The sequence below is a fragment of the Cydia splendana genome, chromosome 12 (assembly GCF_910591565.1).
Source record: "Cydia splendana chromosome 12, ilCydSple1.2, whole genome shotgun sequence".
NCBI classification, from domain to species: Eukaryota; Metazoa; Arthropoda; class Insecta; order Lepidoptera; family Tortricidae; genus Cydia; species Cydia splendana.
The window spans coordinates 15678659-15691638 of NC_085971.1; the positions used below are offsets into that span (position 1 = coordinate 15678659).

The window sequence follows — 12980 nt, forward strand, 5'->3', positions numbered from 1 at the left end:
CTGAAATAAAAAGAAAAATATTAACAATGATGAACGGCAGGAGCCATTATAAAACAAAAAATTAAATATTATCAATTATTGACGCTGTAACGAAACACGTTGTACATAATTAATAAAAAAATAATTAATAGTTACGCATGTTTGTTTTACAATTTTACGTACATAATTATTTGCCAAGTGCATAAACTAATTACTAGGCATTTAAAACATTAAAACTATTAATTAAGTTGGTATGTACATTAAGAAATGTTTTTAGGACAAATATCTAAGTAGAAATGACCGACCGGTAGGCAAAGAGTATATAGTAACTTATATTCCGGTAGACACTGACATTTTATTTGATAATTACCTTCGAGCAACACCGGCTTCCGACACATCGGAAGGGAGGGGCCCAAGCGATATCTCACCGTACAAATCTTTCTGCCATTTTTCGCGGGGGGAAAGGTGCACACAGTCGCACTTCTCACACACTTACATACAAAATTCAATCTGTAATGACCACACAAATACATAGAAAATGACACACGTCAAAGACAAATCTTGCAAACCTCGATCTCTTTTTGTGTACGGACGAGTGACAAGTGTCACAACACGCACACTAACACATTTTCGTTGAAGTATGTTATTGTATTCTGAGAGATGAGAAGTCGGATTTGTCGCTCGACCGATCCGCGATTTGTACTGAGCGAGCAAAATCGATAAATCCAACAATTACATGAGACTAAAATATAATAATTGTGTTTGAATGTAATTAAACGTATGATATGTAAACAAAAATATTACATGTGAAATGTAACACTTTCTTTTTGTAAATTTGATGTCCCCGACCTCTTTTTATAACAAAAAACCGAGCAAACAGGCATTTTTGTGCAGCAGTGTTCACGCGCGCGTCTAGACTCGGTCTAGTGAAAAATCCAAGTGCAACTAGTTTTATTACCCGCGCTAGATTAGATTGACGCGCTAATCTTGTACCTCGGCAGAGGGGAAATAGTGCGAATGCCGCCTCCCTTCCGTGTTGCTCGAAGATAATTACCTAATACATGACGTACGCACATTATTGCCATATAAGCTGCTTGTAGCGACACTATTTTAAGGCGACGGTAGCGGTGGGTAAAATATCAGATTCTGTCAATTTACCCCATTTCACACACAAGCGCACTTCACGCACACTACCTCACTTTACTGGGACAGGTCAGTGACCCATCATGTTTTTTTAAGATTGGACTTTTAGTTTAGTATTGACCACTAGCCTCCTTTGAAGGTAAAAGCATTCCATTTAAAGATGAAAGAGAAACAATGCATTTAATCTTGCTTTCCTTGTCTGTTCATGTCACACGTGACGTACCTATTTAATTCATTTGATTGTTGACTGTTTTACTACCTAATATTGCTTTGTCGAGATACGCGTTTTGTACAATTAAAGCGAATAAAACAAGATGTCATTAAGTCAGATGTAAAATGTTATTTACTACTCTATACGGTTTTTCATAAGGTGCAAAATCCATTCAATAGGAATTTAAATAAATAAAGTTTCAGCAGGGTGGCAATTCCATTTTGGCGGATAAAGCGAAACAGAATAGTTCTATCGAACCTGCTTACAAATTTTCACGAGAATCAGTTGAGAAATGTGATCTGCAAAGGAGAACATACAAAAGCATTTTTGCCCGAGCTGAAACGGAGACCTTTGCTAACGCTCGGCCAATGATGGTTTAGGTACACCTATAAAAAATGGTTGTCCCTGCTGTAATTTTAATATCTTAATGTTTCAACCGGTATAGTTTTACCTTCAAAAATAATCGGTATCGCTAAACAATAGCGGTACCTTACTACTTATACGTTCACGAAATCGGTATCTGCATAACTTGATTGTTAGTAAACTAACCTGGAAAATAATCTCAAAATCACCGAAACATTTATGTACAGTCACCTGCAATAATATGTTACGTCATTAACGCCAACTTTGCCTCCAGGGAAACTTTGCCCAAAACGACAATTTTAAACAAATTCGTTGTTTTTAGTAGAAAATTGGTTATATTTCTGACAAAGTATATGCCAAACTTGTGCATAACTTGACTTGGGAATTTTGAGCGTGTTGTCTAATATAGGGTATATTTCGGCGGGCAAAAAATTGATAAATAATGAATGCAAGTAGAAAAAATTGAGAACCCTTTGACAAATATTTCCGGGTTTCAGTTATAACTAGTGTCCGACCGAAACATGTTTTTTTGCCGAAACCGAAACCGAAACTTTTGTAGACTTGTTAAAATCGTTGAAAAAATGTCATAAAACCGCTTTTACACACATATTATGGGGCTGTCAACACCCAATGTCCTTGAAATTGATGTTACTTAAGCAGTTTTTTAAGAAAATTACTAGAGTTAGACCAAGATAATTCTGCAACGCTTTTGATAACACATGCAGTGCAAGTGTTAATTTAAACGTCAAAACTTCCATGAAATTATGACGTATAAATAACATATGCACTAGCAACTAGTAGCACTGCGTATGCTATCAAAATCATTGCAAAATTTTCTTGGTCTAACTCTATTCATTCACCAGTCAAGCTAACATGTAGATACAGGGTCAACCAAAAAACCAACCAAAAACGCGAGCGCAGCGAGCGCGAAATTTTTTGTTAACAATATCGCAAGGCCGGGTACCGATCTTCACCTGAGGGGCTACCGCGAAAACCGAAATTTGCAAATTGCGGGGATCTTTCTCTTTTACTCCAATGAAGGCGTAATTAGAGTGACAGAGAAAAATGCCCGCAATTTGCAAACTTCGATTTTCGCGGTTATAGCCCTGGGCCTAAAAGTCCGAAGTGCCCCAGTGAGGCGAACTTTCATGCAAAGTCAAAGCCGTGCTTCAGGCTTCAGGATAAGTAGTTAAGCACAGACTCCAACCAATGTCCATTGTATTAAAAAGCGAGACCGCAGGCCGAGCATGGCGCAGCGAGACCAAAGGCTAAGCTGAAGTAGAGGACATGTGGAACACAAACCAATGGTAAATTGAGGTAAAAAGTGAGGCTAAGGTCGAGCATTCGTATGAAAAACTGTACTGGGGACACTTTTAAGGGTTTTTTCTTCGTTTTAATCAATAGTCAGCTGTTCAGCTTCGCAAAATATTAACTATTGAGAAAATCAACTTTGCGGCACTAGTTGAGCGTAGCCTTTAGCCTCGCTTAAAATTTGCCATTAGAGGTAGATAGAAAAATGAGTGAATAAGAGCGAAAAAGACATCGTTCGACTCGTGCCGAGCTGATACTCGGCCAACGGCTACGTGCGACAGTGCTATCTCATTCACTCCGATACAATTAGACAGTGTGCGCGTTATACATATTGACAGCCTCTTAAGACTGCGTCGACCGTCCAGTGGCGCTCTCATTAGTGGAATTGTGTTTTATAATAAACCAATTAATTTCTGTACCTATACATGAATCAGTATATGTAGGTATGTATTAATATTGTTGTCCTACTTATTCCCGAAATTTTGGTCTTTGTCCGAAGTACCATTTCGTAAGTTTCGGCCCGGCCGAAAGGTTCGGCCGTTTTTTGGCCGAAACCGAAACTACAGCAGCAACATGATTTTTTGGCCGAAACTGGCCGAAACCGAAACCGAAACCGAACCTTCGGTCGGACACTAGTTATAACACATGAAGCATAGATTATGTCTATTGAGATTTAAACTAAAAAGGCCTAAATACACAAAAGTTAAAGCGGTGGGCAAAGTAATCCGGTAATTTGGCATCCATACCAACTTTGCCCACCACCAAAAACGGATTAGGGTTGTCACTTTCATCTAATTTACCCAACTTCGCAAGTAAAAGAAGGTTATGTTTGTACACTAAAATAAGTTTATAAATATATACTGTATTTAATTTGTCTTATTATCCTTTATTTAGATGTTTTATCCCGTTAACGAATGAAAACACAACAAAAATCATATTTTTGGCCATTACCAAAAACGGATTAGGGTTGTCACTTTCATCTAATTTACCCAACTTCGCAAGTAAAAGAAGGTTATGTTTGTACACTAAAATAAGTTTATAAATATATACTGTATTTAATTTGTCTTATTATCCTTTATTTAGATGTTTTATACCGTTATGTATTATCCCGAATGAAAACACAACAAAAATCATATTTTTGGCCATTAAACTATTGTAACAGATTTTCTCAAAAGTGACAACCCTAGCCTTTGTAAAATGCTTAGGCGAGCCTTATTTGGAAATGGGCAAAAACGGGTAGGCAAAATTGCCCAGCAAATTTATTTAAAAGTTTTTACACTTATCGCTAAGTTATTAACAGGGAATGGTAGGATTGCCCAAAACCTTTAAGTGATCCTTAGACATCATCATCATACGAGCTGTATTTGAATACCAAATTGACGTGGGCAATGTTGGCGAAAACCCCGGATATTTTATTATTTGCCCGCCCTCTAAAACGCAAAAAAATGGGTAAAAACACGATAAAAAAATGGTTTCTTCACATAAACTGATGCGTTTGATCACAATGGACGTGCTGAGCAAAAAAAAGTCATATGATGTGATTTTTTTTGAGAAATTCGTGTTTAAAAAAAAAAGCGGGCAAAGTTGGTGGTAATGAGTAATGACGGTACCTACTCTTCGAAGGCCGCAAAAATATGTGACATGCTCTTATGGTTCTACAAATAAGATCATGTCAGATATTTTTGCGGCCTTCGTTGTGTAACATAAATTGCAGGTGACTGTACATTTGGAATAATTATTTTATTTAGTTACAACGAAAGTTTCAAGTTTAGTACGAAAATACTTCAGATATGCAATATGCACAAAATGTAGACCTAATCGAAATAAAACATTGCTTTTTATAGTAAATTTATAAAACATTCGATACATAGGTATACATAACAATAACCAGGCCACAACGCTATTGGCCTGTAAGCTTCATCTCGGTCTCCAAAGCCGCAAAAACTTGCTAGTACTTAGTGCTGGTCTAGCCGTTATTTTTTCTTGAAGATTTTCAGAGAACAGCACGTACACGCATTATACATATAGACGGAACGAACGTCATAATCATAATAATTTATTCGTCGCAATCCATGGTATTACAGATCTAGGTACAAGACTTTCAGGTATTACTTATACGAATTACATAACTCTTCCTGTTAATAGGCAATATTTTAATATAAAAGTTCTATAATATAATACAAGATTACAGTTGTCATCAAAATTCATTGACATACAGAAGTCAAATACGTTTTTAAAATGACGCAAAATGATACCAGCATAATAAAAATTGATCCCAATCAGTAAAGATGAGTCTTTAAACTTTTTTCATTTTAAGCGAGTTTTGAAGGAACATAATACTTAAATTCGACTGTAATCGTATTGTTTTAATATAGTTTACTGCGGTTTTCAACAATAATGACCCGTAAATAACAGCAAATGAAATTTAAATGAGACGCGAGCTGATATTTATGTACCCTATTTTTTGAAATACATTTTATCTACTGGTATGCTTTCTCGTGTGCGTATATGATTTAATGTCAATATAATTGTCAAAAGCAAGAAAATCAAGCTGTCATTTTCATTTGAAGAAGTACACGTGTGCTCCGGTGTAGCCCCAACGGGCATCTGACTTGAAGAAGAATTTTGAGTGATGTCGTCAATGTATGGAAATTGTTCGAAAGTTTACATTTGAGATTGAATTTCTGTGTTGTCTTTGTGAGTAAAAATATAAATCGATAATAAATTGGTAGCTGAATTATCTAGCTTCCAAAATCATACAATAATTCAATTACTGTCAAAGACAAAATTGTTTTGCTTCTGTCTCAAACGGAACTCCATATTTTGATTTTTTGATACTTTTAGTGTCGATTTGTAGAGAATAACAGCAAATTAAAAATATAATGGTATGAAGAGTCGGTACACGGTTTCTACGTGAATAAATTTACGTGTAATTTAATGCAATTATCAAACATTTATTAAACAAATTATGGTTACAAAGTGAGGTCTAAATCGAAAACGTCATATACCGGCCCCTTAAGGCAGAATCTTGTCAGGCTTTAAGATACTGCGCTTTTAAGGAAATAGTTATAACGGGTACCTTAAGTCTGTTGTATACCATATTCCTTTATGATAAAAGAGACACATTGTGCGGCTCGATTCAAATCAACACTATCTATAATTGTCATAATAACACTATCGTAATGCTCATCAGCGGCAGAACCGCCTTAAACAAACAATTCTCTATACCTGCCTAGGTATAACTCAACCTTTCTATCCCTGGCTATTATTTGCGATCAGAGGTCAACTTAAATTGGGTAATTCGTAAGTAACAGTAGTCATATGCAGGAAAACAAACGGAACGTCCAACGGGACGGCGGACGGCGTGACGTGGAAATATGCGAGATGCCTGATAACGCGGCCAGCCACAGTCGGTGTTGCCAGTAAATTAAACCTGTGAACGCCAGAAACCCCACATCCTCCTAGAATGCGAAGGTGTAGCTAGTGAGTTAGTTCCGGATTCGCCTGATTCTTGTTTCGCTGGATTCCTGTTTCGCCGGATTTACTTTAGTACGTCACAATCCAAATATACGAGAATCCGACGAAACAATAATCCGGCGAATTGGGAAAGATACCACCAAGTTGTTAGCAGTGGTAACAATAACAACTAAGATTTTCTCACCTGTCCCCCCATTACATTATTGAAAATTAAAATATGTTACTGGTAACTATTACTGAGAAAATTAATTAACAAAAGTTACCACCAACACGCTATTGTGCCGGAGGTTCCAGTAGCTCCGACTCTGGCGGTGCCAGCTGCACAGGTCGACTGGTACAGGACCTGGCGTACCAAAGGGCCTGCCCCCAGCCTGCCCCTGCCTGCCTGCCTGGGCCTGCTCCTGGAATATTCCGGGTACGGGATTAGTTCCACCGGCTCGAATAAACGACCAGATATAGTTTTAGTTCTGAAGCTCTTAAGGGGAAAGAAGGCTTGAAGATTCAGAGGATCGAAAACGACCCATACAATACGAATAATATGGGTGAAGTAAGTTTACAAAATACATACATGAATTAAGATACTCGCCATATTTATATTGCGTGCCTGTCATTACGGCAGCCAGATAGGCGAATATTTCAATGAATACATTACTGCATTATTCGCTAACTGGGTAATAAAGTCTTATCGTCCATCTGTGCAACTGCTGACAGTCTTCCGAGCTCATGTTTGGGCCCTTGCAAGGCAGTTTCTTGTTGCCTTACAGCGTTTTCACATTGTCCGATCCGCCTACAAAGAAGCTAAAAGGAAAAAATGCCTTTTTATATTTCTTTCTTTTATTATTGTAAGTTATTCAAAATAAAGCGTTATTTGATGCCATATGGCACTCTCTAGCAGCTGCCCTTCTTCAAGATTCATCCGATATTACAACTTGTAAGGACACCCCACTTTGTCCTATTTATAAAATTTAAATTTCCATGAAAGTATGACGTTTATCCTGGGATTTTAAACGGCCTTCGAGTTAGACCAAGAAAAGTCTGCAACGATTTTGATAGCACACTCAGTGCAAGTGTTATTTTAAACGTCAAACTTCTATGAATTTATGACGTATAATTAACACTTATACTGCGCATGTTATCAAAATCGTTGCAGACTTTCTTGGTCTAACTCTAGCCTAGTCGGTAAAGACCCTGCCCACGAAGCAGGAGGACTTTGTGTATTTATAACAAATAGTTATTTGTTATAAATATACAAATATGATATGTGTGTTTGAGTTATGGATTTATGGATATTTATACATAAATATATATTATATACCTAAATATATTGTCGTACCCACAACACAAGCTTAATTGAGCTTAGGTACTGTGGGGCTAGGTCGACCGTGGTCGATTGTCCGTAATATTTATTTATTTATTTTCACACTTGTCACGTCACAGTTGGTGCAGAGTTAACTTAGACGAATTCCAGTGCGACATTAGTGGAGAAAAGCTCCCAGGTGTATTGCCAATTAAAGCAATGGCCGACGTAACATAATAATATTCGCAGGCCCGTAATGTGAAACGGAAATGTGGACATGGGGATATTGAGGACATTACCGTCGAGTTTCCGTGGCCATGGCCAGGAAGTCACGTGAGTAATGAGCGTCGATGTGTTACCTAGATTACCTGGACGTGCCTACATTACACTGTAGGCACTTATATATAGGTAGGACGTTGGAAAATTGTCTGCATTACCGAGTTGACAAAAATTTGAAGGTAATTGCATAACTGGGTAAGTATTCCAGATAGGATTAGACAGAAGGAATAATGATTCTTTATACTTAGTGCATTTTTTACATTTCCCAATTACACGCTATAAACCTAGTTCTAAATAAAACATCGACGACGACCCAACCCACCCAAGTTATCCAATAATTTTAGCTACTTTCATATTTCAAATAAAATAATATTCAAACTGTAATTTACAATAAAGAAAGAAAGTTTCCATATAAAACATCTGAAAGAGGCAGAGGTCAACAACGCTCCATTATTATTTATTCGTATTCTTTCACGTATCGAAATCGAAGATGTTTGCTGTACAATTTCATAGGAACATTTTCGAATGTCTGGTTTTGGGATTTTATAGAGTTTAATGTTATTTGCAATGAAGATTAGCGTATACGGGTAGAAATGTAAGCTTTTTTCGGCACCGGGTTGTTTAATGCGTTTACAATTACCTATATACCTATACTTAATTATTGCAGGTGTTTTTGCTTTCTGATTAAAATTATTTATATTGTAAGTATAATTTCAAAAGTAAATTATGAGTTATGAGATTTAGAGTCTTTGCTATTCCATTCGACAATAAAAGCAAGCTTTATGCGACAGTGGTAACCTGCAACCTCAAGTTATTTACGAGTCACTCAATGAAATATTAAACTTGTACAAACGCAGAAACTGCATAGAATTTGCTAATGGTTCCTAAGATTTATTGTTTTCAATTTGCATTATTTATTTGAGTACCATCGTCAGAGTCACTGATTATTTGTGAGCCTTAATGCAACGTAATACGGTTTACGAATGATCAGGTTTGTTGATGGCACAACGGTAAAGGTTGCAGTGATGTGACCCGATGGTCTTGCGTTTAATCAGTGACTTCTAAATGGCTTTTCAATACTGTATTATGATTTATTTGCTGATTTGCGATGATAAGCTGTTTAAGTATAGATATGCAGTCGGAAAAGAAAACAAACAACTTTATATTAAAATTTTAAAGTTTCACTAATATTTATCACTGTAGTAACAGTAAACAATATACTTTGGAAGCGTTGCAGTAAGGTAAGTGTTGCTAAGTAAGGTCCGACCGAGATCTCGGTCTCGGTCTCGGTCTCGGCAGTCTCGGCCGAAATTCGGGCCGAGATCTCGGTCTCGGTTCTCGGCCAAATAAGGCCGAGATTCTCGGCCACGGCCGAGACTGTGAAACCGTTCCGATTTGCGAATTTAAACTTTCGCGCGCGGGTGGCGAGCTTGTCGTACGATCTCATTGGCTGCCTGGTGGGTTTCTGCGACACTTCGTGTCAGTTCACTTGATTTCTATTGGTGTTTAATTTAACATCTAAACCAATTAAGTAGGTGAATTGGCGCCATTGGCGGTATTGCAGGATTATCAAGTAACCACTGTTGTGTTTGTTTATGTTTTGGTGTACTACTAAAAGAATAACATTAAATGAGATACATAAAGGCACATTAGGCACAGTGCTTAAAAAATTAAGAGTTATTTGCTAACATTGTTGTGTGTTGTGTTGTGTACGAGTGAACTTTAAACCGTAGGTAAGTACGTAAACTAAACATTATTTTGTGTTTTAGGTTATTACGATAGATTTTGCGACGACTTTTAAAGCTTTTTATTTAACGATAGGTGGGTTGGGTACTAATATTAGTAATATTAAATGAATGAAAGTAAATGACTTATTTGAACTTTATGCCTACTAGTTAAAAATCATATTCAAATGGCAGTAGCGATATTAGTAATAGTAGTAATGGTGGAGACTATTTGGAAATTAATTTAAATATGAAAACTAAATACTGTTTTCGTGGGTTCGTGTTCGTTCAACAAAGTTCGTGTTGCTTTGGATCTAGAAATTGTTGTTATTTTATTTGATATGAATTGTTAAAAAGGCAAGAACATCAGAAAATTACTTAGTTGACTTACTTTTTACTTCGTTGATTTGATTTGATTTCCTTTTGTTTAATGTTTGATATTTAAAATGAAAATTTTATTTTTCAAAAGATACCTACTACCTTGTTACAGGTACATTTTGCATTTGCAATGCCTAAAGTAATAAACCCTATTTGGGAGTATTTTGAAAAAAAAAAATTCACAACCATCTAAGGCAGAATGCAAGCTCTGCAGGAAAACAGTGTCTCTGGGAAGTTTGCAACCTAAGCTTCAAACTATTAAAGGGTTAAAACTACATTTATCGAAATATCATTTGACAGAAAACGAACATTTTTTAATACAAATAGATGACCTGAAAAACCAAGCAGCTGAAAAGCAAAATAATTTAAAATCAGCGGGCCCTGTACTTCTTGAAACAGACAAGAAGACTCAACCTACGATGCAGCAATTGCTGGCGAATCCGCCAAAAGCCCAATGGCCCCATGACCATGACATAACAAAACGCATAGATAAGGCTATCATGGATTATATATTAGTTGACATGCAGCCTTATAACACTGTGTCAGGAAAAGGATTTAAGCGCTTAAATTTTGCGGACCCTGCAGGACCAAAAAAATATAAATTGAAATCTGAAAAATTTTTTCGCACCCAACTAATGCCGGAAACTTTTGAAAAAGTTAAAACTAAAGTAGTCAATTTGCTATGTGAGGCCGAGTGGATAAGTTTTACTACAGACATTTGGTCAAATCCTACTAAAACTTGTTCACTTCTGAGTTTTACGGCCCATTTTGTGCACAATGAACAACGACCAAAAGTAATCTTGGGTGCATCAGTTTTAGAAAATGACCACACGGGCGACTATATCTCCGAGAAACTGAAAGAAGTAGTCGAAGATTATAATATAGGCTCTAAAATCCACCTTGCTCTTCGCGATAATGCTGGGAACATGGCCCGTGCTACAAGGGTTGCGGAGTACGATTCGTTGGGCTGTGTGTCTCATACACTACAACTGGTGATTCATGACGCAATTTTATCGGTGCCAAACATAATAACAATACTAAAAAAGTGTCGTAAAGTAGTCGGACACTTTCATAGAAGTGAGCAGGCACGGAGGTATTTAAATACTTTCCAAAAAACTTTAAATTTACCAGAACACACCCTATTCCAAGACGTGGAAACACGTTGGAACAGCACGTACTTAATGTTGTCACGGTTGATTGAGCAAAAAAATGCGATTAATCTATACCGTGTCGAAAGGGGCTCAATCAATGAAATTAATAACGAAGAATGGACGACGATGCAAGATGCTGTCAGTGTATTGGAATGTTTTTATGAGGCCACATTAGACATGTCGTCAGATGCATCATGTGTCTCCTTGGTGATACCTTTAGTAGCCATGTTAAGTGGAAAACTTGCGTCAACTAGCGGGCAAAGTCAGTTTGTAGCGTCGGCAGATACTGCAATGTCAGCAGATATAGAAAACAATGAAAGTGATGCTCTTCAAAATTGTGCTGCTGCTGAGATGAAAAGCAAGTTGTTGTGCTCACTCAATCATCGCTTTTCATTCATACGAACATCGAGCCCCTTAATTTGTGCAACATTGTTGGATCCCCGATTCAAAACAAAATATTTGACCGAAAACGAGGTAAACGGAGCCAAGACTAAAATTTTTGAAGTTTTACAATTAGGTACACCGGCAGGACTTGGAGAGCGTCAGGGTGGAGCGTCAACTTCAGTTAGATCCGTCAATGAGACAAGTTTGTGGGCAGCTCACGACTCCATCGAGTCTGATGACGACCCAATGACGGACAACTCACTTGAATCGTCACTTGACAATTATCTGAGAGAGCCAAGGCTGCATAGGAATGCAAATATCTACGAATACTGGCATTCATCGCCTTACCAACTCCTGCGCCCTGCAGCAAAAAAATTTTTGTCGGCTCCACCAACAAGTGTGGCTAGCGAACAGCTTTTTAGCAGGGCTGGTCAATTGTACGACGAGCGGCGTCACAATTTAACTGGCCACAACGCTGAAAAGTTATTGTTTTTGTGCTATAATATAGAACTATTTAATTTTGATTATTAATGTCTTTTCGTCGTCTTTTATCAGACCCACTTGCACCAACCAGAGTTAAAAAAATAAATGGTAAACCTCGCATTTACTTTTCAGTTTCGTACATGGCGTGATGAATCCTAAGTTAGCTGTTTAATTTTTTAACCCTGGTTAGCGCAAGTGGGCCCGAGAAGAGTTTTGTATGTTTTTAGTCAGTATTTATGAAAATACAGTTTTTTTTTGCAAAATACGTATTTTTTCTTTCTTTTCTCAAATTCTCGGTCTCGGTCTCGGTCTCGGCCGAGACAAAAAAAGTGTTCTCGGTCGGACCTTATTGCTAAGTATGAAGTGTTTCTGGTTTTTTAGTAGTAAATAGGTAGGTAGCAAAATCTGTATTATACAGAAATACATAGTAAAAAAAATTTAAATTAAAGAAAAGCTAAGTAGGTATTTAGGGTCGTAGCTAAATTGGTTGTTCAATACTTAGGCTCTAGAATTTCCAATTTAGCAAGAACCTCGTCGTGTGCCCTCAAATTATTGCATTGAGGGTTCGAAGAAAAAGAAGAGACTTAACTTTCATGGAACCCTCGTTGCGTGAATTCGATTTGCGCTTAACCCTTAGCACAAAAGCTGGCTTTCAACTTGTAAGACATAAATGCATTCATACGCTAATACCAAGATAAACACCCATAACACAAGCGTTTACCACTGACCTCCGACACCCGGGGCCAAAGCTTTTAAATCGCCATACAGTAGACGACGGGTTAAATGCACATTATATCGTA

At 37.2% G+C, this 12980-nt stretch overlaps 1 protein-coding gene across 1 annotated transcript; it reads left to right on the forward strand.

Annotated features, from left to right (window-relative positions):
- Window positions 1–9960: 9960 nt before the first annotated feature.
- Window positions 9961–12427, forward strand: LOC134795822 (zinc finger BED domain-containing protein 4-like). The gene has a single exon (XM_063767755.1). It carries the CDS (start codon window positions 10582–10584, stop codon window positions 12226–12228), a length of 1647 nt encoding a protein of 548 aa, XP_063623825.1. The 5' UTR covers window positions 9961–10581; the 3' UTR covers window positions 12229–12427.
- The last annotated feature ends 553 nt before the right edge of the window (window positions 12428–12980 follow it).